Source organism: Spizellomyces punctatus (genome assembly GCF_000182565.1).
Source record: "Spizellomyces punctatus DAOM BR117 chromosome Unknown supercont1.8, whole genome shotgun sequence".
NCBI lineage: Eukaryota > Fungi > Chytridiomycota > Chytridiomycetes > Spizellomycetales > Spizellomycetaceae > Spizellomyces > Spizellomyces punctatus.
This window is the reverse complement of record NW_015971544.1, coordinates 939187-959953: the sequence shown is the minus strand read 5'-3', so window position 1 is coordinate 959953 and position 20767 is coordinate 939187. Positions and strand designations below refer to the sequence as shown.

At 46.3% G+C, this 20767-nt stretch overlaps 9 protein-coding genes across 9 annotated transcripts; 3 read left to right on the top strand and 6 right to left on the bottom strand.

Moving 5' to 3' along the window:
* Positions 1 to 168: 168 nt before the first annotated feature.
* Positions 169 to 1161, bottom strand: SPPG_05193 (uncharacterized protein; the record flags this gene model as incomplete). Its single annotated transcript, XM_016753417.1, has 1 exon — positions 169 to 1161. One exon carries the CDS (start codon positions 1159 to 1161, stop codon positions 169 to 171), a length of 993 nt encoding a protein of 330 aa, XP_016607856.1.
* A 1981-nt stretch (positions 1162 to 3142) lies between these two features.
* Positions 3143 to 7253, bottom strand: SPPG_05192 (uncharacterized protein). The gene is made up of 16 exons (XM_016753416.1): positions 7148 to 7253; positions 6963 to 7082; positions 6772 to 6903; positions 6459 to 6701; positions 6223 to 6393; positions 6010 to 6134; positions 5870 to 5949; positions 5636 to 5802; positions 5497 to 5572; positions 5093 to 5426; positions 4938 to 5028; positions 4361 to 4875; positions 4245 to 4302; positions 3800 to 4177; positions 3514 to 3724; positions 3143 to 3444 (listed from the first exon to the last, which is right to left on the bottom strand). Exons 1-16 carry the CDS (start codon positions 7226 to 7228, stop codon positions 3275 to 3277), a joined length of 2952 nt encoding a protein of 983 aa, XP_016607855.1. The 5' UTR covers positions 7229 to 7253; the 3' UTR covers positions 3143 to 3274.
* Positions 7254 to 7605: 352 nt separating this feature from the next.
* On the bottom strand, positions 7606 to 8970 carry SPPG_05191 (uncharacterized protein). Its single transcript, XM_016753415.1, has 4 exons — positions 8830 to 8970; positions 8476 to 8773; positions 8045 to 8362; positions 7606 to 7970 (listed from the first exon to the last, which is right to left on the bottom strand). Exons 1-4 carry the CDS (start codon positions 8850 to 8852, stop codon positions 7695 to 7697), a joined length of 915 nt encoding a protein of 304 aa, XP_016607854.1. The 5' UTR covers positions 8853 to 8970; the 3' UTR covers positions 7606 to 7694.
* A 1011-nt stretch (positions 8971 to 9981) lies between these two features.
* SPPG_05190 (uncharacterized protein) lies at positions 9982 to 11890 on the top strand. Its single transcript, XM_016753414.1, has 10 exons — positions 9982 to 10042; positions 10113 to 10143; positions 10223 to 10303; positions 10386 to 10526; positions 10604 to 10671; positions 10756 to 10811; positions 10881 to 11244; positions 11322 to 11503; positions 11566 to 11734; positions 11802 to 11890. The coding sequence occupies exons 1-9, from the start codon at positions 10013 to 10015 to the stop codon at positions 11714 to 11716; spliced, it is 1104 nt and encodes a 367-aa protein (XP_016607853.1). The 5' UTR covers positions 9982 to 10012; the 3' UTR covers positions 11717 to 11734; positions 11802 to 11890.
* SPPG_05189 (uncharacterized protein) lies at positions 11747 to 12837 on the bottom strand. The gene has a single exon (XM_016753413.1). The coding sequence runs from the start codon at positions 12798 to 12800 to the stop codon at positions 12117 to 12119; it is 684 nt and encodes a 227-aa protein (XP_016607852.1). The 5' UTR covers positions 12801 to 12837; the 3' UTR covers positions 11747 to 12116.
* Positions 12838 to 14098: 1261 nt separating this feature from the next.
* On the top strand, positions 14099 to 14980 carry SPPG_05188 (uncharacterized protein). The gene has a single exon (XM_016753412.1). The coding sequence runs from the start codon at positions 14266 to 14268 to the stop codon at positions 14836 to 14838; it is 573 nt and encodes a 190-aa protein (XP_016607851.1). The 5' UTR covers positions 14099 to 14265; the 3' UTR covers positions 14839 to 14980.
* SPPG_05187 (uncharacterized protein) lies at positions 14916 to 16090 on the bottom strand. Its single transcript, XM_016753411.1, has 2 exons — positions 15479 to 16090; positions 14916 to 15418 (listed from the first exon to the last, which is right to left on the bottom strand). Exons 1-2 carry the CDS (start codon positions 16061 to 16063, stop codon positions 15119 to 15121), a joined length of 885 nt encoding a protein of 294 aa, XP_016607850.1. The 5' UTR covers positions 16064 to 16090; the 3' UTR covers positions 14916 to 15118.
* Positions 16091 to 16109: 19 nt separating this feature from the next.
* On the top strand, positions 16110 to 18053 carry SPPG_05186 (uncharacterized protein). Its single transcript, XM_016753410.1, has 3 exons — positions 16110 to 16265; positions 16351 to 17559; positions 17619 to 18053. Exons 1-3 carry the CDS (start codon positions 16161 to 16163, stop codon positions 17901 to 17903), a joined length of 1599 nt encoding a protein of 532 aa, XP_016607849.1. The 5' UTR covers positions 16110 to 16160; the 3' UTR covers positions 17904 to 18053.
* SPPG_05185 (HAL protein kinase) lies at positions 17911 to 20739 on the bottom strand. Its single transcript, XM_016753409.1, has 5 exons — positions 19172 to 20739; positions 18967 to 19103; positions 18846 to 18900; positions 18554 to 18776; positions 17911 to 18486 (listed from the first exon to the last, which is right to left on the bottom strand). Exons 1-5 carry the CDS (start codon positions 20570 to 20572, stop codon positions 18053 to 18055), a joined length of 2250 nt encoding a protein of 749 aa, XP_016607848.1. The 5' UTR covers positions 20573 to 20739; the 3' UTR covers positions 17911 to 18052.
* Positions 20740 to 20767: the final 28 nt, after the last annotated feature.

Genomic DNA, 20767 nt, shown 5'->3' with positions numbered 1-20767 from the left:
CTTCCCATCTCGGACCATCGCCATGATCGATCATGGCTGCATAATGTATCCTTCATGCTGCGCTGGTGTAGCCCAGAACCGAGTTTGATCTTAGGGGTTTCGAAGCTTAGGTTACAATTGCGGAAACCTCAATCGTGGTCACCTGATGCCTTTGAGCGAACCGGTTTATCAGAGTCGTTCGCTACAGGAGTAGAACTCCTTGCGATGATCCCAATCAGCGCGGCAAACAAGAAGGTAGCGAGTAAAGTCCATGAGGTTCATCGTCTTGTGAGATGGTATTCGTGATTCTATGAGGTCAATACCGCCGGCTTTCATTGCTTCCCACTCCCTTGCAATTCGGCGGCTACCTGTCTCCATGGCTCGCTGGTTTGCGGTGTAACGGAATGTAGTACCAAGGCTGTCTTGGCAGTAGAGAAGATCGCGCTTGTTTGGGTCGATAACGACAACATTCTCTGCTGCTCGACAAGCAGGTAAGTTTTTCTCCATGTATTGCGCTTTAACTTCGTCCTCTAAACTCTTTGCTGACTTTCTCACTCCGCGCTTTCCATACTTGTCTGCTGCTTCTGGGTGCTTTAGGTATACAGACACCGAGGTTCCATCCGTGGTGATCGAGCCTTCAAAACACATTCCACGACGAGATCTAAAAGCCTTGTTCCGCAGATTACAGACGCGCAACCATAAATCGACCTTTTCAACAGTTTCCGCTTCTCGTCGCGTGATGCAAAGAAGGTGAGAGTAGAGGATGATGGTGTCGATCCGCACATGGCTTTGGATGAGGGATTGACGTAGTGGAATGGCACTGAACCGACGGAAGCCATGTCGTTCATACAGCCCAGAGAGTTTGCAGTATGCAGGAAAGAATGCGAGAGGGTCTACAGCAACGGAATATGCGAGTGGCTGGTCATCAGAAAGGGGAATGTTAAGGGACCAAATCTCTTCTAGAAGTTCATTCTCTTCAGCAGTCAAGTCATCAAGCGACTCGGGCATGATATCAAAAAGGAAAATTGACTTCATGTAGCGTAGCCAAGCAAAGAAAGCCTTTCGTGCATCGCTTTTCGGTGGCAGTCGCTGCTTCTGTCCCTTCACATCGAGCCGCAGATTGATATACTGAAGGAGCATCTGCATGAAATGCTCTTGAACGTTGACTTTCAGGTTCGCCATCATACTCGCTGTCAGGTAATTGACTGATTGCTGCTCACCTCATAGATTTGGGTGAACGAAGCTGATGATTTGGCAGTACCGTTGAACATATGGCAGCAAACAATCCCGCCATGCCTTCTTTGCTTCCTTTCTTGGATGCCAAGCCTCCCCCTTGTTGAGAAGATAGAGAATTGCTTCGATGGTCTCCTCGTTCATGGTGAAGGTTGGTGCAGATAGGATGTAGAATTTGAGAGCGTGGGAAGCATGGTCGGCGAGTTGATGGATGATGGCGATGTAATCTAGAAGCCATTGGCGATAGATCTCGTTTGGCAAGAAAGCTTTTGCAAAGGAAGTCTTGTTACAGGTATGTAAGCAAGTAGGTTTTTCAAGCTTTTGCTTTTTCTTTGGCAGCATGATGATTGGAATAGAAAAATGGATGAAAGCCTGGAAAATGGGCAGAGAATGATGAAAGCCTATCGGCAGAGAATGATGAAAACCTGGGAAATGGGCAGAGAAGGCGGGTTTATATAGAGATATGACAACTGCACATTGGACCCGTTTTTCAATGGTGGAGCAACTGCAGAATATTCAATCCGTTCATTGCCGCACATATTGGACCCATTTTTAATGGTGGAGCATCGTTTGTGCATCGAACCATTATCAAATCATAGTTCATGAGTCTAAATCGAGTAAAATTATGATTCAATTGGTTGGAATCACTGTACTAGTGCCAATACCCACCGGCTCCGCACTATGTAGGAGTTATAGGCCTTTTTGCGTGCTGTCTCCCAAACAAGTGCTTAGCTACGCGGATTGGTCCTAAACCTGCAAGCAATGTTAGCGAGTATATCGACAGTCTTTTTGGTTATATCTCTGAATTATATAACGGATGTTCTCAGACCATTTTCTGTAATTTTCCCAGTTTATGGAAAGCTGTTGAGTATTTTGTACAAGCATTTTCACCTGGCGTTTTCCTTCCCGGAAACTTTTAAGTGTTCAATAGAAGGGGTCACCATGATGCATTTTAGTGTCGGGTGCAATCGTGCCTTGATCAGACGGGTGCATAGCATGGCCCGAGGTGGTTAGGCTGCCAGACGCTCCAGCCACTTATACTTTCTTAAGTTTCGTATCGCTTTCGAAGCTCAAGCTCGATATATTCATCCATCTGTACAAGAGCGGAAACTCAGAACGTTGTCGCAAATATTTGTCCGAAAAATGCCACTGTAGAACGACAGTCTCGTTAGCTTGACATATCGCACAAAAAGTAACAACCTTGAATGGCAATTTTCAATATTCACATTCACATATTCTGTATAATTATTCGTCAAATTGAGTGCCCACACAAGCTCATATGAGATAGTGTACTTCAGACGATATCCAATCTCACCTTATTTAAGTGAGAATTTGCTGACACGACGGACAGAGCCAGTGTTTGCCTATAGTGCCATAGTTCGCAGACATCGAACTCCCGCTTTTCAGAAATACTCGTTGGTGCAAACTGTGTGATTGGCAGGGGTCGGACGCTTGCAGAACCTGCAGAACAGGTAATAATCTCTGGCCATCTGCAACCAGATATCGACCTTCCATCGTCGGCTTTTACGTTCTCCATAATCTTTAGGCCGTGTTGAGCTCGTCTCCTTTGATGGCTGTTCCATTCTTCTCTGATGGGCTTCCTCTGTGAAAACTGGCCGCCGAACTCATTGTTTTCCAGTATGCCTGCTGACGCATCTTCTTCATGGCCCGATTCCGATCACACTCTAGAGATTTTCTTTGGTGGTTTTGCCTTTCCAAATCCATAATTCCGCTGGCCGATAGTGGTGCACTGTTTTACCGTCTGTGCACCGTAGTATTCAGTTTCGCAGTCAGCTAAAGTGCTGTTGCTGTGTCCTTTTAAAGTGAAAGTAATCATCAGAGTCCTCGCTGAAGATCTTCAGGTTACGAGCACGGGTTTAAAACAAGCTCGCTGAATGCTGGCTACAACAGGTGGTTCATGATATAGTGATATCTTTCTTAATCTTCAATTCAAGTTGGACGGTGAAGTGTAACCACTGTCCGAGTCTTTCATTTTACAATTTTTACAGCATACTTTGAAGACGCACAATACCAATTTATACACCACGCAATTAGCCATTATCTATCTTTCTGCCGTAGAGTTTGCACTGGAGCGTCTAGATGAGGCAACGCTACTTGCAGACCCCGGTCGGGCTGGAGCACGAATCCTTCCCGCTCCTGTAATGGGTGCCCTTGGAATGGGGCTGGTAGTCAAATGCTGCTGTGCAGCAACAGTTGGTAACGTTATTGTTGCTGCGGTACACAACAAGATATGGGATCAGAAATGGCACTGTTGAAACACTGCGTACTTGACTGCCCTACCATTCAGATTGGTCGTCGACACTCTGGTTGGAGTAACTCTACCACTAGATGATCGAAGAGACTGCGAAGCTCGCGGAGATGTGTGCCGTCCAATAACACTTCTTCGGGATGTATTGGAGGCTTCGGAGGGAGCATCCGATGTAATGGATGCGCGAGAGGACGCACGGGAGGGAATACGAGAGATCGGTCGTGACGGTGGTTGCACCCCGTTCTATTTTTCAAAGGAGTGAACAGATGGATGGGGTTCAGCAAACAGCAAAGTTAATCAGAAATCACCTCATGTTACCTCTGCCAAGAGTTGATTGACCCTTTCGCCAATTTCTGGTCTCCTTTCCACAACTTTCCCAATAGCTTCGATGGCCAGGTTTCCTAATTCTTTCAACTCTCGAACTTTAAAATCCAACTCGACCTCGTCAGCCTTCGTTCCTACTTCCTTTGCGCTTCTCTGCACTGTTTTGACTGCCCGCTCCCGTTTAGCTTGTTGTTCTGCAACGTCCTTCTGCAGCGCATTGAATTTCTGCTCTAGGAGAGATATTGTTTGGAGCCGTGATGATTCGGCGTTTGTAAGCGTCGATAGTGTCTTCTCGGAGTTCAGTAAGGCTGTTTGAAGGGATTGGATTTCATCTCGCTTCTCTTTGTAGCGTTCCATAGTGTGGCGGTATTGCTAGATTTGTCAGGTGTTTTCGGTTATTATAAATTGTGGAATGAAATTGATAAGATCCCCATTTTACCTGCTCTAACATCTCGCGGTGCTGGATATCTTTGCTGTTCTGTTCTGCTTTGTATAAACTTAAAGCCCATCTTAGTGCTCTTCGCAGGCCTTGCCAAAATCCACTTCCAGACGTACTTCATTCTATACTCTTCATTCCGGTCATTCATCATTTTGAGGGTATTCTCAAGCGCTTTGATTTCCTTTTCCGCTTTTCTGATTCTAGCATCTAGCTCGTCACCCTCCCGTTGTAGTTCCTCCCGATGTTGCGCTGCTTTGATGACATAGTACGCCTGGGAGTGCTCTTCTTCCCCGTCTCCGTCTTCGCTCGACCCAAAGTGGGTCATCACGATCTCATACCGCCTTTTAAGTTTCTCCACCTTTGAGACTCTGTCACGAAGCTCTGCAGCAGCTGAATGTCTTTCTTCCTCGGCATTCTTTAGCGCCAGTTTCAGCATATCTTTGTGAATGGAGATTTCCTTTGTGCGCTCCTCCAGTGCCAGCTGGAGATGTACTTGACGAGTTCCCAGGGTAAAGACTTGATCGGCACGTGCGTTCAAAAACCCACGAAGCTTTCGAAGCTCCAGCCGAAGGATGTTTTCCTCAACCATTAAATCCTCTTTTTCGCGAATTTTACCCGCTAGCTGCTTTGACTTTGATAATGATTAGGTTGACGCATTCCAGGGATTCTTTCGTACGTAAATATTGTGCTTACGGCGCTTTCATTATACAGGTTGAGCTCATCGATGTTTTCTTTCACATTCATTTTCTCTTTCTCTAATGTCTCAAGGTTCCTTTGCGAGGCCCTGGTACAAGAGAGCACTTTGAATGAGCGATCAGAGAGCAAGAAAAGAAGGCTTTATTACTCACCGCACGTCATCTTGCGACTTCTTTAACTGGGCGTTCAATAAATTCCACTTCAGTGTAGCAGCCCCCAATTGTTGGTTAAGGTCGTCGATGCGTTTCATAAGAACTTCTTTTTCCTCGTCTGTTCGCTCCCCCTGAGCGCGCCTCAACTTTCGCTCCAACTGCTGAATTTGGAATTCCTGTGCATACAGAAGGGCTTGTTGCTTCAAGGCTTCCTGATCAAGGCTGTGGATTTTACTCTTCAAGTTGCGTAAGGCAGCTTCTCCGCCAGCAATTTCTGCGCTGAGATTTTTTTCCTCTTGCTTCAGCCGGAATACTTCTTGGTTCCGTTTGAATTCTGCGACAGGGAACATAGTGAACACACTTGTTCCAACGCAAACTATCCAAACCTTACGACGTCGTCTTACGTGATTCCCGCAACATTTTAAGCTCCCGATCAAGTTCTTTGCTTCGGAGCTCCTCTTGCTTCAGTATCTCTTGAAGCTACATGCAGAACAGGGCGTCAAGCTGGCAACTAGCGCAGAAATCAAAAACAGGGAAACATACCTCCTGTGCCTTCGCCTCCAGTGACATTGTCTTGTCAGTGACCATGACAAGCTTCGCTTTCATATCCTCACGGTTCTGCTTTTCGTTTTCTAACTTTGCGCGCCTCTCCTGTAAATCTCCTTTGAGATTCACAATCTCCCCTCGCCTGTTGACCAGATCCGTTGCAGCTGTGGTTGAAGAGCGGCATATTAGGAATCATGTCATTTATCATTACAGAACGGCTAGCCAATTTACTTTTATTTAATGTATTGCGAAGGACGTCTACTTCATCCTGGAATTGCACCAGGCTTGCCTTTGCCTGATGCTGTTCCAACCTGCACGAGAACACACAGGTTAGGTCCAAAATGTTTACACTAGGCTCAAGCATCACGTACCTTGACTTGCTGACTTGCCGCTCGGTAAGGCCAATCCTTTTTTCGGTTTCAGCGTTATTTTGATGCTGCTGATCCAGGAACGCCTGTTTTTCGTCAATTATTTTCTGCTTGTTCCGTATTTCATCCTATGTGATTGGGTTCGCAGCTATTAGTTCACAGATTAGTTTAACCAGAAACCAACCTCTTCTGATGCCTATTCAAATCTCGATGTACCTTAAGAGCCTGATAATCATTTTGTGCATTTATAATGTCTTGGTCTCTTTTGTGCATGTTTTCGATCGCGCTCTCCCACTGCTGTATTAGTTCCTGCCGCTCCTGATGAAGCTTTTTGAACGCTTCTGTTGTTTTGTCTAGCTCGATCTGGGCAACCTGTGTTTCGGTGACCTGGATGAAAAGAGCTGGGCTTGAGAATTTTTGAAAACGTAACTCTAGTCTGCACAGGACATCACCTCTGCGCTTAAAATGGCTTTTTTCTTGTTAACTTCGTGCATCATCTTCTCGATTCCCAAGCTCAGTTCCTTGACTTTCATATCATCCTCTTTTGTATACTTCAATAGAGCAATGTTGTCCTCTTCTTTCTCGGCCTGAACTCGCAACCATTCGTCCAACTCGTCCTTTTCTAGCTTTAGCTCGCTGCGAATGCTTTCGATTCGCTCATTTCCACGGTATATATTGTTTTGGATTCCATTGAGCTTTGTTATGAGTGTAGAAGAAGACAGGTAAGGTTAAGGTAAGGAGAAACAGTCATCGGGCAAACCTTACGTAGTCGGTAATTTGCGCAATCTCTTTATCCAATTGCCGGATTTCTATTGCTAGTCGCCCAGCCTCCCGCTCTGCAAGTTGTTTGAAGTGATCCTCTGTATCAATCTGTCGACTTTTTGCATCAGCCAATGCCTGATCTCGGCGTTAGTATTAGTGTTTCGTGGCATATCCTAGCATGGATGCTGTTATACCTGCGTGTGCGCTAGCTCTTGCTGCACATTCTTCATGTGAGCGGACATTGTATCTGTTCTGGATACATTGTCATCAAGACTTGCGAGTAATGAGCTTAATCTGCTTTCCAAATTTCGGATCTAGGAAAGTTTCTGTCCAGTTGGTCCTTTCTGCGTCTCAAAGTGTAAGAATTTCATAGACTTACATCATTACTCAACGCCTTATTCTGAGCATTGGCAAAAGGCGGTAGCGAGTGCGCATGTTGGTTATCTTCCACGCTAAGCATTTTGAATAGCTGCTATCGTTTCGTTGAGCAAATGAACGTCTGCAAAAGCAGGATGGTAGAGACATATGCGCGTCGCTTATATAATCGCTTACTTGACGAGCTGTACAGTGGTACTCCAGAGGAAGCAGAGTAAAAGAAATGGCAATTCTCTAAAAGTCATCCCCAGCCCACGTCCTACAAAGAGTTCCCGGGCACTCTCTTTGGTGGACTGAGACCTGGACAGCTTTGAAATGCAGTCTTTTGTGGCGACTACAGCAAACGCTTTATCTAGACGAACAAATGTCCTATCGTCAGAGTTTATCACGACACCTGGTCTGGATCCCTTAGCTCACCATGCTAACCCAGGCAAATCCACCAGGTTATCAATGTAGCATGCGTATGAGAGAAAAGTTAAGACATGTATATGGATGGATGTTACGTATATACCCCATGAACCCCGACAGTTATCACAATAGTCCTAGTAAGCCTAGTCTGCCCAAGCTAAATACGCAGCCGCCCAACTTTTCATCCCTTGCTCGACCCCTTCTTGCTTTGGATACCATCCCAAAAGAGCCTTCGCTTTATCGTTGCTGGCGTTTGACGTGGTCACAATTGCCTTTTGCAGGACATCTTCTGGTTGCTTAAATTCAAAGGTCCCGCTGAACCCAACTTCTTTGGCAAAGGCCGACAGAATGTTGCCGAGAGATTCCTTCGTTGCAATGCCATTGATAACTGGATAGGTTGTTGCAGCTACGAACGGCAACTGTAATATTGCATGAATGAAATAGCCTTTAGTATTTGCAATAAAAGTTAAAACTGGCTTCCGGAATAATAAACCTTTTCAACAATTTTGACATATAAATCTGCCAAATCGTCCTTGTGGATCGAGGTGACTTTCAAGTCAGCCGCACCAAGAACCGTGGCAATATTACTGCCCGCCTTCTTGGCGCGGATAATTGGATCAAAGAATACGGACCAGATGCTACCATTCCCGCCATACAGCATCGATGGACGGACAATAGCAACGTCGAGTATATCGCGGCTTTCCAATATCTTTCTTTCAAAATCTGGACGCCAAGCGATCATGTCGGGGGGCGGAGCGACACGACCAAGTGGGGTAGATTCGCTGAAATACTCGGAACTGGTACCATAATTCTACAGATAACGCGTTCGTGAGTCGTGGTGACCAGCGCTGAATGATACCATCTTCTCCTGAGCGGAGAGGTACAATATTCTTCTTTGCAATTGCACCAGGTCGCAGAACTCACCCAAGTTCCACTAGTATAGATAAAGCTCAACTTTGGGTCAGTCGCTTTCCTTCCAGAACCAATTGTCTTGACCTCCTCCAAGATTGTCGCAACATCGTAATATGCAGCGCTGACGTCAATGATTACTTCAATATTGGGCGGCACAATTTTGGAGAGATCCTTGACCTCGCCTATGACCGGCAGTATCTCACTCCTGGCCAGCAGGCGCGCCTTTTCGGATGACCTTGTCAGACCGTATACATGGTAGCCAGAGCGCCGCAATGCCAACGCTACTGGGAGACCAATGAAACCAGTAGCTCTGCAAGTTATTAGAACTTGACCATGGGATGATCCTAACGCACATGAGATTGTTACCCAATGACAAGGATGTTCGACATTTTCTGAGAGTGCGTTGATGCAGAAGGTGAGTTGAGGTGGGTGAGAACAAGACGAATTCACGTAGGAGAAAGCAATGGAACATGTCCCATTTTATGTTGGAACGCGGGTCTTCTGATGACAAATGGAAAGGTTACTCCGCGCATGGCTGGAGCGCCAATCTCTTTTATGAATAGTGTGATGTGATTTCAAATTGAACTAATTCTTGTGAGCAAGCATGCTACTCAGGTTTTGATGAACAAACGATGGCCTGCTGTGGTCTGTTACTCCGCACATGTCTGCAGCGCCAATCTCGTTTATGAATAGTGTGCTGTGATATGAAATTGTACCAATTCATGTGAGCAACCATGCTACTCAGTTTTAATGAACAAACGAGGGGCTGTTGTGGTCCATTGTAATCTCTTCGCCAGGTCTCGCTATCAGTTTAGTACCCAACGTCAATCATTACCAAGTATGTTCATTCTGCTCAACAGAAACACGCAGGACGGATGCGCTCATCTTGGAGAGCTCTACAAGCCGTTTCCTCCTCGGGGGTTATCCCGGGGGAGTATGCGGAACTTCAACATGTGGGTTCGTCAAATATTGTCTGTAAAGAATCGGGGTTTGTCCCTGCTTCGATGACCAAGTTGACTGGCACCCGCGGACTTAACTGAATAGGTTTTCGCATTAACTTGTGGACATTTTACTATTTTCTGTCGTCTGCATTAACCTGTGACACTCTGGATAACATTTATTTACCTGATTCTGTATTTCTGGAACACCAAAGCGGCATGTTCTCGATGCCTGCCATATGGAGCTAACTTGAGGTACTTTCAACTTTTTTGCTTGGTTACCATCTTCTGTACCATACCTGCATCAACAAACATTCAAACAGCCTGATGTGTGCACCCTTAAATGTTCATTCAAATTACTAATTTTTGGACACAAGATGAGGGTTCCCCAGCGCATTGTTGACATCCATTGAATATTGACCAAATACGCCAAGTTGTTAACGGAATCATACACAATAACAAGCTTAAGCTTATCCGGGTGAATTTCACCTCAAGATTTACTTTTTTACCCGACCCTGCAATCCACCCTTTAAATACATAACTACCTTTTTCCCCAATCCATCACATCGTGAAGAACTAGCTCTATTTTAACTCCACTCAAAGTTGCAAAAATGACTTCGTCGTTGGTGAGGTGGGACCTGGTATGCTCGATCATTCATATTTCGGCGCAGCATTTCGGGCAATGATAACTCATCCATATCTTGGCACCAGTTCTATAGTGCCGAGTGGTGCGATTGGAGATGTAAGTAAAGCATCGGGTATCAGGTTCACATCAAAGATATTCTGACGCTCTTTTTGCATTCTTCCTTTTCCAATATCAGTTCGCATCTATGATTGTGAGAACAGCTCGATTTGGGTTGGGTTCTATATTACGTATATCGTTGTTAGTTTCGTCTCCTTTTGTAAGTATTTCAACGTTCCGTTATTTCGCCCAAATTCGAATCCCAGTGCTCAAACTGATGTTATGTACTTATCCCTTATAAGTGATCGGTCTTTATGTGTGCTACAAAAAAGTATATCAAAATCTTTGGAAAAAAAAGCTCTCGGTTATCGAGTTCAATGAGGGTATTTTGAGACCTAAGGCTACCGAAGCCTGGGTCATTGGGTCCACTATATTCCTCTTCGGTTAGTTGGCGGATGGAACAACCTTGGCCTGCAAACGAGTTCAACGAATTTAACCTATTTCATTTCCCTGGCAATAGGCAGAGGATTGTACGGCATTGTCGTGCTTTCGGGTGGATTCAAAAACAGCATTGTTACCGAGCTTTTCGTAAGTACAAGACGTCTAAAATGAGCGTTCAGGCATTGCGTCTGCCTAGGTACTGATCCGGTTTTATCATGGTTTATAACATAGCATGAATGGCCATGGTGTGCAATCTATATCGGAGGTGTCCTGCTGACGATGGGGCTGTAAGTTTATCGACTGGCTGAATGTTGTCTTGTACTAGTTGCAACACAATCTGACACGGCACTTTCAAGGATCCACGCTACGCCCCGTAATATTACAGATAGCAAGGGTGCATCAGCAAACATTACTCAAATAGTGGAAATCTCGCTGCCCTCCCCGCGGACAATCAACACTTTGACCTACATATATATCATTTCGCCATTGGTTCTGCACCATCTTTTCGCGATTCTTGACGGACAGGCTAGAGACGCAGGCAATTTTGAGCAAGCCCAAGTCTACAATATGATCCACTATCTCGCCTGGGCGGTGCATGACGTCGCATTATGCGCTTTGGCAGCTATTTACGGGCTGCAGCTTGTGAGGATCCTCAGAGCCGCGCAGGCCATGAAGTTAACTGAAGGCAGAAATGAGGCGTTCAAAAGGGCGATCACCACGGTACTGCTCGTGTGCTATATCATCATGATCCACACCTTCATCTCCCTATCATACTCACATGTGCCATTTCAAAACAGCTGATCATCACTCTGTCCGTTATTGTATTCCTCACATCCGGATTTGCAGCCGTTCTATTTTTCTACGGGATATTCCGGGAACGCATTCAGACTATCCTAGGAGTATCAATCCTTATAGCCTTCTTTTGGTTGCTGTCCGCCCCTCTCAGCCTGGCCCCACTGTATCTGTACATGACCTACAGGTGCGTCATCGGAAGAATGCAGTACAAACGAGTTATAAATTCACCACATTCCCTTTCTATAGCATCAACAAATCAACTGAAAGTGGCACGACTACGGGAACTGGAACCACAGGAAGAAGTGGTACAGCTCACAGCATGAGTGGAAGCAAATCACAGGCTGGGACGAAATCGATACCACGAACGTCTGAACACGGAGCCACTACGGAAGTATGAATCAACCTGATCAACATTGTATGTGCAGCTGTCCAGTAATATGGAAATGAGGCAGTTTAAAATCTAATATTTCTTGCAATGCTAGTTCCTGTATTAGCCGTTAGGGAAACTCATTGTTCACATTACTACAACAGCAATAGATGCTCATTATTTGATCTAAACCGCACCTCTTTGAATATCATAAGAAACTTAATTTAATTAATGCATGAAAGTCAACGTCAGACCCCGGTTTCCGCAGAGTCTGATTATAGCGGTTTGAAACGGTGGGCACGTTGGCTGGAAGACTGCAGTTTAAATAACCTTCTGTCCATTCTAGATAGGCGACGGGAAAAATAACCCTTTGAACTGCTAACAGATGCCATTGATCCAAAACAGACTAGCGTTCATTGCCTATATTCCTTTAGTCTCTATTTTGCAGGTGCTTTATTCCAGTGTCAATAAGCCACATGGCGGTCACCTCATGCCAATATCGTACAAGTGGCTTCGAAAGCGGCAGTCGGGCTACTGAATAATCGGTAGGATCCCACATAACTGTCTGAGTCGAGAAGCTTGTGAACTCGTCGTCTCGTTCGATGCGAAATACCATAACACCCGCAACGTGTTTGTCCTGCTCAAAGCCCAGCTCCACCAGCCCAGTTGCATCGTCCCTGCGAGTGACACGGTAAGTTCCCATGACTAGATCCCCGACTTTAAAATCCAAATTCAGAATAGAATCATAATGGTATCCCTCTGTATCTGCCTTGTCACGATTCACAAGCCGCAGGAGATAACCTTGCAGCATACGCGAGAATCTTGCCATATTATATCGAAGGAACTTGGTGTGCAAGTCCTTGTAACCGAGAGGAGGCAAGCTCTTTGTTGGTACTTTAGCTTCGAAGCAATCTGTGAAAACCTTGGTACCGGGCTCGGTGCCTGCGTCCGGGAAGTTGACGGGCCGTCCAAGTGTGAGGTCATACTCGCCGACATGAAGATATTTTCGGGTGACCTTTTTGGACAATTTCTTGTGCAGGTGGACCAAGTAAAGGACTCCTGTGGCCGGCACGAGGAGACAGGCCGATAGAATGTAGATGGTGTTATTTGTCATCACGTCTGAGAGCTCAAGATTGTGCTTGCAACAAGAAATGAATCGCTTTCAACAAAGGCCTTGCTTATCCACAGTGCCTATTTTATATAAATTGATTTCACAGCCACCATGCTTCGCTGACTTTTCTATCTCGAGATGCTTACTTTCTTTCTCCTTTGTCTACGATGGAGGTCGGTAGTCCTTCTTCCCAAGAGCTTGTCTCACATTCACTGCTCAAGTAACAACATTCTGTGGAAATGTGGATAGGACCAGGTTTGTGCTTTCAGACGGGCTTCACAAGTTCCTGGACGTAACTAGCCATTGTGCGCTTGTAACTGTACATTGTCTTCTGCTTAAATACATTCGAGTAAGAGTTTATCCAAGGCTTTGTACCCTCCTGCAAGCGAGTTTACTCTATTCATCTGGCAATGTTCAAACTCGACGGAGCGGAATCGGAGCTTTGCAGCCGGAACAACATGTGAAAGCTCAGCCAGATCTGAATGCAATCTGTGCAGTTGCCTAAATTCCATTGGTAAACGTTCCAATGCCAGGCACTGCCAAAAGCAACTCAGCCCTTGAGGGCTTGCTTCTTCCATCCTGACTTATGCCCTAATCTACTCTAAGCATCGGTCTTTTGCTTCTGGTACTGTTCTGAATTGTATTCAAGGACAACTATGTTGGATGTGCGCATCCCTTCTGGTGCAAGTAAAATATTCATCGGAGACTAGAAATGTTCATATATTTATCCCATACCGTAACAGAATAGGGACAAAGTATGATAATAACGGCGAGGGCCGTCAAACGACTTGTTGCTGCCAGAATCGGCACACCCCAATGCAGCATCCCCTTCTTTATCATTCCTTTGTTTTGACTGACCTTGATGTAAAGACGTCATCATGTGTTTAAAAATACCAGGCTATTTACCGAATGAATGCGTTATGCTCTCTGCCCATGAATGGTAGATGACTTCCTCAGTGTGCTCAAGCAGACGATACAAGTACGCCGCTTTAGGGTAACGCTGGACCCTCCATCCCCTATAATCTACTCGTGCGACGAACTTGGAGATGGCCCAGCGGCATATAGATCGACCCATCGTGCCAATGTTACTATCCATAACCGTCGGCACAGTTAGAGAGCCACAATAGTAAGACGACCGCCATATCCCCGTTCAGCAGCAGCTCAGCTTTTGCTCGCTCAGCACTTGGTCTTCAAGGAAAACGCAACTCCGATCACCCATCACAAAAATTCCGTCAACCAAATCCAGAAAATACTGGAACACAATTCTTGAAATGAAAAGTTGGGAGTTTTGATCACCGCGTGATTTTCCGGCTGGGTGTGTGATGTTTCAAACAACTAGTCCATTTTGCAAAGCAAAATGCTTCCAAGGTTGCTAAATATCGTAGCGCAGATTAACGAGGACGACGATACTGTCTGCGACTAGGTGACTCCCTGGTAGAAAGTTCTTTAACGTGAACTCAACTCCAGAATGCCTTCCATTCTGGACACGACACGTCAAAGCCCATTGCTGGAAGCAAAGATCTTAAATACTGGGGAGAACACCAAACAAGGCATCGTCCAACCGCAGCAACGCGATATGTTGACTGCTGCCGCTATACCAGGATCCGCCACATTTGAGGCAGACGTGGTGTTCAACGACGAGAGCCTGAAAGCTGAACCTGAACCGGACGCGGAATCTGTTGACGATCCCTTCACAAGCGGCAACGACTTTTACCTGGAGGCCATGCTCACACCGAACGACCTCGCGACTTCTCTCCCTCAGACATCGGCCACGCCTGTTTCAACTGCAAAACCCTCTCGCCCACGCGTCCTCCGTCGCCACACATACTCTGCCAGTGACGCCAAGCCGTCATCCGAAACAGACGACGATAATCCTTCGTCCTGCAGACGTTTACAAAAGTCTGTGAGTTTCTCAGCATCCGTCTCCGTCCATGCCCATGATGAATGGATAAAACAATTGAAAGGATACAGAAAAGAGAAAAAGAAAGCTGGAAAAAAGGAAATATGGAGGTTAGGCAGTTTGTTTGGCGGTAGTTTGTAGTGTCGAAACCCAATAGGCTTCAAAGGCGGAGATGGCTGGGCCATGGTTGCTGCGAAAAGGGACATTGGCGATACTAATTCTGTACATAATTTTCTTATTACCGGCTTCTGTACACAATATGAAACATAACATGGTGCTACTACTTTAGTACATAGAGTGATGTTCGTAAGGCTGATGGTTACTAAGGTCGTTCCCTCTGTGAGAATGTCCCAACTCTTTAAGGGCCCTCCAAAAAGTGCAGGATCTCAACAAATGATGCCGTCACCAAGTCTAAAGTACCCTACCCAATTAACGAATTGGTGTGTTTCCACACGGCTTCCCTTGCCTCGTCAGTATGGTACTTTTGAGGCTTCAATGGTTCACCTTTGTCGCTCAGTAACCACCAACCTCTTTTGTACTGGTCACTTGTCAGTACATATGTCATGATTTCTGCACATTCGTCTGGTGAATTGGCCATAAGTTTTGCGAGGATCTTCGCGGGTACTCGTAGATAAAGCGGGAGATTCTTCGTGAGAGGTGTTTCTATAACGCCCGGTGCAATGTGCATGAAGCTGATAGACGGATGTCGGATGGAAAGCTCCTGGAAACCGCCTACGTCAACTCATGAACGCGTCAGCCATGTGCACAGCAAGATTCTTACATTAACCAAAAGATCGTTATATCCAGAGGTGGCTTCTGCGGTAGTTTTCAAGTTGTACGTCGTCTTGAGATCCAAGTCTTCGAAATGGATTGGCCCTCCCAGTCCAGCCGCGAAAATTGATAGAACCCGGCTATCTTCGCCTTTTTCTGATGCTGCCTCCAACAGCGGCAACAGCTCTTTGATCAGTAGCGCCCTTCCATAATAGTGTACGGCCATCTTTTGATCAATTCCTTCTACGGTCTCAGTTCGTCCCTTCATGGTCATAAAGCCAGCCGAGATGACAAGTCCATTCAACTCAGTATACGTGTTTCGATACGCAGCGGCAAACCGACGAATATCCTTCATGAGAGTCATGTCAATAGGCAGGAATTCATGATGGCCTTTGGGATTAAGATCGGAAAGTTGGGCAACAAGTGTAGAGCCCGCGGTAGCATTTCTTCCTGCAACGGAAATCGAAGCGTGCAAAGATGCCAATTTTAAGGCGGTTGCCTGTCCGATTCCAGATGTTCCACCTACAACGAGGAACCGTTTGTTAGCGAGGTTGACAGTAGCATTATAGGCCCTGGCTGCTGCAAAAGAAGGCATCTTTGCGGCTGGACTGATTCCATCGTGCGCTGACTACAGTGGGACGCTTACCTCATCAGCTTAGTCGATTTGTAAAGGAAGAAGCGACTCACGGCAAATGAGGACTCCCGCAGCAATGTCAGGAGATCTGGCTGCTCACCTACCGGAAGAAGAGCGTGAAGAGAACAAGGAGAGACAAGAGAATGAAGTGGTGGCTTTGAAGGTGAGTTAGGAAGCGAGAATACCAATTCGTATCCACGATAATGGCCCATGAGTTCCTAACAGCTTTCAATTTCTTCCGTCATAAGGCGATCTATGATAAGGACTTCACTTTCGAGCACTCGCATACCGGAAATATCTACGGGAGCTTGTCCATACGATTGGATTTGGGTGACGAAGTAGAAGTTGTCATCACTCAACTCCCCTCTGAAGAAACTGAAGGTGTGCGGCGGAATGATGCCGTACCTGCACAACCACAATCTTGTTCACTTCGCCACAATGTGGTCGTTCGCTTCCTCCCTCCGATAATCATACACTTCAGCTTACCGGCCACATACCCATCCCAAAGTCCGCCGCAATTTGCACTCGTATGTCAATGGCTGCTACCGCAGCAACTTGCGGGGCTCGAAAGCGAACTGCTTCAGATTTGGGAACAGGAGAAGGATGTGTGCTTGTACAACTTTGCGGAGCTTCTATTGCAAAAAGGGATGGAACAACTGCAAGTTGACACTCACGCCACGGCGAGGGGCAGCAGAACTAGATTATCTATTAACGTACCAGATCGAGCTGAAACGGAGGTCCGAGAATTGGTAGATTGGATTATGGACTACGATCGCCGAATGATTCAAGAAGCGTTTGAAAATTGCTCGTTCCACTGCGGTGTATGTTTGGAGACTAAGCCTGGAAGCCAGTGCTTTCGGCTAACCGCTTGCAAGCACATCTTTTGTCGGGAATGTGTTACCAATTACTTCACCGCCCTTATAACCGAAGGATCAGTGTTGTTGGTACGATGTCCAGATTCTCGATGTAGTAAACAAAGCAAACGATCAACATTGAATGAAGAGTCTGGTGCAACGCCGATCGATGCCAATGGTCAGATTCGTATGGAAGACCTGGCAGCGCTACTTCCTAGCACCCTTTTAGATCGTTATGCCAACCTCCTAGAAGCACACTCGCTTTCCTTGCGTACGGATATCACTTACTGTCCACGGCCTGCCTGCCAGTCACCAGTGGTACGCGATCCGAAGCAAGAAAAGCTGTGTATCTGCCCTATCTGTAACTTTGCATTCTGCTTCTACTGTCAAAAATGCTGGCATGGTGCCGCTGAATACTGTCGACTGAACAACATGGAGCAGATAGTTGTGGATTACATTGAGGCTAGGGCTTCTGAAGATGTGTCACGGACAAGGGGCTTGGAGGTTAGGTACGGAAGGAAGACTTTGGAAAAATTGGCAAGGGAATGGGAGGAAGAGCGTGAAACCAGAAAATGGAAAGAAGAAAACTCACAGCAGTGTCCGGTATGTTGTCATAATCGATCTGTTTCTTTTAAAATTCCTAACACGTTGCAACTTCATAGACGTGCACAGCCGCGGTGCAAAAGAATGAGGGCTGCAACCATATGACCTGTCGAGTATGCCATACTCACTTCTGCTACCTTTGTGGCATCCACTTGGACCGCCAGCGGCCGTATGCCCATTTTAATGATGTGAAGTCGACGTGTTTTCGGGCTTTGTTTGATGATGTTACCGGAGGATTTCATGCTCAGGATGAGTGGAACGATGTGGGTGATGAAGAAGCAGAGGAGTGGTTTCCCGATGAAGATATTGTTAGAATGGCTTTGGAAGAGTTAAATATAGGATAGCATATGGGCTGAAATTCATGACATGCGTATTCGAGTCATCTGTATGTATGACTATAGGTTACGTCTAGGTTTAGATTAATGCGCAGAACATCGATTTGTGCTATTGTAAATAGATTGAATTACTGTACAAAGAGACGCTTATAACATCCCTAGTCTTTTGCTCCGTGTCGATGCTTCGGCACTCCCTCTTTACAGGCTTCAACTCCCTTGAACCATTCATCCTCCAGAACGTCGTTAACCGCCCATCTTTCGTTAGGATCGGGGTCCAACATTCTGTACAGGGCTGTTCGGGGTCCGGGTGCAGTGCGATCGAAGGGGGGATATCCGTGATTGGGCCTATTCCGCCCTTTTAAGAATGCTTGGTATTTGCAGAAATGTGGGTCTGGAGGTTTTGCCACTCGCCAGGGAATGGATGTGTGTAGTAGCGTATAGAAGATAATGCCACAAGCCCAAATATCGGCTTTCGAGGAGTCGTAAAGAACGGATGACCATTCCTCCGGAGCAATATACGGTTCTGAACCGTGAACACCCGTAGCCTTTCGAGGGTTTTTTTCAAAGCACGTTCGAAAGACTTCTGACACACCTACATTTGATTCGAATTGAGTAAAAAGGCAGATCCATCATATCTCTGTGTGGAATGAATTACCCACCGAAATCTGTGATTTTAAGCACTCTCAGATCTCCGTCCAGCAACAGATTTTCCGGCTTCAAGTCCCTGTGAGCGACCCCGACCGAATGTAGGTACGCAACGCCATTCATGAGCTGTTTGAAGAAGCAATGTATTTCATCGGGGTCGGTGAGAGTCCCCGATGACAAGAGAGTATACAGATCTCCGCCGGGCATGTATTCCATCACTTCGCACCATCGATCACGCTACGGTGAGATTGAAGCGAATGAACTTTAGCGCACAGAACGCATGGAAGTACACCGTTGTCCCATTACCTCGTCCTGAATTAGATCAACCGTTTGTATCACGTTTTCATGGTGCATGTTTGAACTACAGCACCTTGTCGCATTAGCCACGCCGGTGTCGATCAATACGATCAAAAGATGTGGTACCCACCTAATGCAGAACTCGGCTATGACCTTTTTGATGTACTCTCGTTGCGTTTCATCTTTTCTGCGCTTTCTAAACTCTTTGACCGCGTAGAGTACTTCAGCAGGCTGCGATTGGTTTGGGGAATCTGTCGTTTTATGTGCCTAAAGCGAATTTCAGAAAAAACGGTTAGAATACATTCGTAACGACACCATGTGAAGTAGTGACTTACCAGTCTCACTGTTGCATTGGCGCCTTTCCCCAGTACCTCGTTCCTGGCCACCCTTCCATACTTTTCTGCCATGGATGCATCGGATTGACTTCGACTGAGTTTAATGGATGATTGCCGTGTAGGTGTTGCTCCTCCCGACGTTGGATTTGGAGCCTCATTGTCGGAAAGATCAGAAACGTTGCCCCGTTGTGGTGACGTCGCTGATGTCGCACGCCGATGTCTGGTTGAAATCAGATCCTTGAATAAACCACCGGGCGTCGTCGAGCTTGCATCATCACCGACCGGTGCTGCTGTACGTGAACTCGAAGAATTGGACCGACGGGCCCGCGTAAAGCTGTTGCCTCGGGAAATGGTACGGTCTTGTGGCGGTGATGTTGAGCTGGATTTGGTAATAATATCCTTCTCGTCAACGGAGACAGGAAGAAAGAAACCATTTTGGTCTTGTGGGGATGTTGGATTGCTCTCTCGGTTTCTATCCCTTCCTCTTCCACGCTCTTTATCGCGGTCCTCGTCCATACTAGATTTCAGATGAAAGAGCTTACCAATGAGTTGCTCTGCTTTACTTGGCGTGCGTTGTGGTGGGGGTGGAAGGACGTGATCGCTGTGAATGGAACCCGGATAATGGAGAAGATGGATAAATTCTTGAACTTCCTCTTTATCTTTTTCCTTTTCTTTTTCATGTTCTTTTTCTTTATCCTTGTCACCGTCATCTGAATCCTCTTTACGGGTGGTGTCAACATCATCCTTGCAGAGCATGTCTCCCTCTCGTTTTGGCAATCCATGGTGATTGAACGTGAGAAAGTCCCCAGACGATGAGGTCCGCCCAACCACAATTTCGTCTGGCACCTCGAGTGCATCATGTCGGTGGAAAAGACGTTGGAGGAGGGTATGCTTTCTACCTGTTGTTGAAAACGCGGGGCTAAAGATATAGGTAGACGGTTCAGGTACGGGGGGCATGCGATGCGAATCATGCAGGCTGGAATCTAATTTTTGCATTTGTCTCTCGATTTCTGTATTTTGGCCGATGTTCACCGCATCAGACGTTCCAGCGCTTCCGCCATTCGTATCAACTGTACCATTAGCGGTTTCCTTCTCCACCTCTTCAATCGTGCCCAATGACGTTCGGGTGCCTCCGTCAGCTAACAAATGCCCCTCCTGCTCCTCTCCTCGGGCGGCGGACGATCTAGACAAACACATCGTTGCAGGAGGCAAGATCAACGGTAAGACTCCAACACAGTCCACAGGTGTTCGTGGCTCATAGCTTGGCGAAAATGTTGGACTGACATGCGTCGGACTAGGCGAATCGCTCCGGCCTGAAGCAGAGTATTCGGAATCGTAGCGCGGAAACTTTTGGAGTGCCAGCAATGGGTCCCAAAGGGTGTCAGATTCTAAAAGCTCCATGGAGAAAGCAGGACTATGTGTATCGCTTTATCGGTAAAGTGTCAAATAAAATCTGAGAACGGCGATCTCGCATGACCTCGATGGATGTCGTGGAGGGAGGCAAGAGCAATATGTGTGACCGTGTCTATAGGAGCATTACAGATCGGTAAAATTGGCACGTTCCAGACGATTGAACTGGTAGGCGCAGATATCCAG

Bases quoted from the DNA above. Each gene is read 5' to 3' on its own strand.
- SPPG_05192 (XM_016753416.1), bottom strand. From the start codon at position 7,228: ATGCTTAGCGTGGAAGATAACCAACATGCGCACTCGCTACCGCCTTTT. The intron at 5,803-5,869 runs GTAAATTGGCTA...CTTCAACCACAG, and splicing joins TCGCAATACATTAAATAAAA to CTGCAACGGATCTGGTCAAC. The intron at 5,573-5,635 runs GTATGTTTCCCT...TTCTGCATGTAG, and splicing joins TGGAGGCGAAGGCACAGGAG to CTTCAAGAGATACTGAAGCA.
- SPPG_05191 (XM_016753415.1), bottom strand. From the start codon at position 8,852: ATGTCGAACATCCTTGTCATTGG. The intron at 8,774-8,829 runs GTAACAATCTCA...AATAACTTGCAG, and splicing joins TCGAACATCCTTGTCATTGG to AGCTACTGGTTTCATTGGTC. The intron at 8,363-8,475 runs GTGAGTTCTGCG...CGTTATCTGTAG, and splicing joins TCTATACTAGTGGAACTTGG to AATTATGGTACCAGTTCCGA.
- SPPG_05190 (XM_016753414.1), top strand. From the start codon at position 10,013: ATGACTTCGTCGTTGGTGAGGTGGGACCTG. The intron at 10,304-10,385 runs GTAAGTATTTCA...ATCCCTTATAAG, and splicing joins TGTTAGTTTCGTCTCCTTTT to TGATCGGTCTTTATGTGTGC. The intron at 11,504-11,565 runs GTGCGTCATCGG...CCCTTTCTATAG, and splicing joins TATCTGTACATGACCTACAG to CATCAACAAATCAACTGAAA.
- SPPG_05189 (XM_016753413.1), bottom strand. From the start codon at position 12,800: ATGACAAATAACACCATCTACATTCTATCGGCCTGTCTCCTCGTGCCG.
- SPPG_05188 (XM_016753412.1), top strand. From the start codon at position 14,266: ATGCCTTCCATTCTGGACACGACACGTCAAAGCCCATTGCTGGAAGCA.
- SPPG_05187 (XM_016753411.1), bottom strand. From the start codon at position 16,063: ATGCCTTCTTTTGCAGCAGCCAGGGCCTATAATGCTACTGTCAACCTC. The intron at 15,419-15,478 runs GTAAGAATCTTG...GGCGGTTTCCAG, and splicing joins ATAACGATCTTTTGGTTAAT to GAGCTTTCCATCCGACATCC.
- SPPG_05186 (XM_016753410.1), top strand. From the start codon at position 16,161: ATGAGGACTCCCGCAGCAATGTCAGGAGATCTGGCTGCTCACCTACCG. The intron at 16,266-16,350 runs GTGAGTTAGGAA...TTCCGTCATAAG, and splicing joins ATGAAGTGGTGGCTTTGAAG to GCGATCTATGATAAGGACTT. The intron at 17,560-17,618 runs GTATGTTGTCAT...GCAACTTCATAG, and splicing joins AAAACTCACAGCAGTGTCCG to ACGTGCACAGCCGCGGTGCA.
- SPPG_05185 (XM_016753409.1), bottom strand. From the start codon at position 20,572: ATGGAGCTTTTAGAATCTGACACCCTTTGGGACCCATTGCTGGCACTC. The intron at 19,104-19,171 runs GTAAGTCACTAC...AATTCGCTTTAG, and splicing joins CCAATGCAACAGTGAGACTG to GCACATAAAACGACAGATTC. The intron at 18,487-18,553 runs GTGGGTAATTCA...AATCAAATGTAG, and splicing joins GCTTAAAATCACAGATTTCG to GTGTGTCAGAAGTCTTTCGA.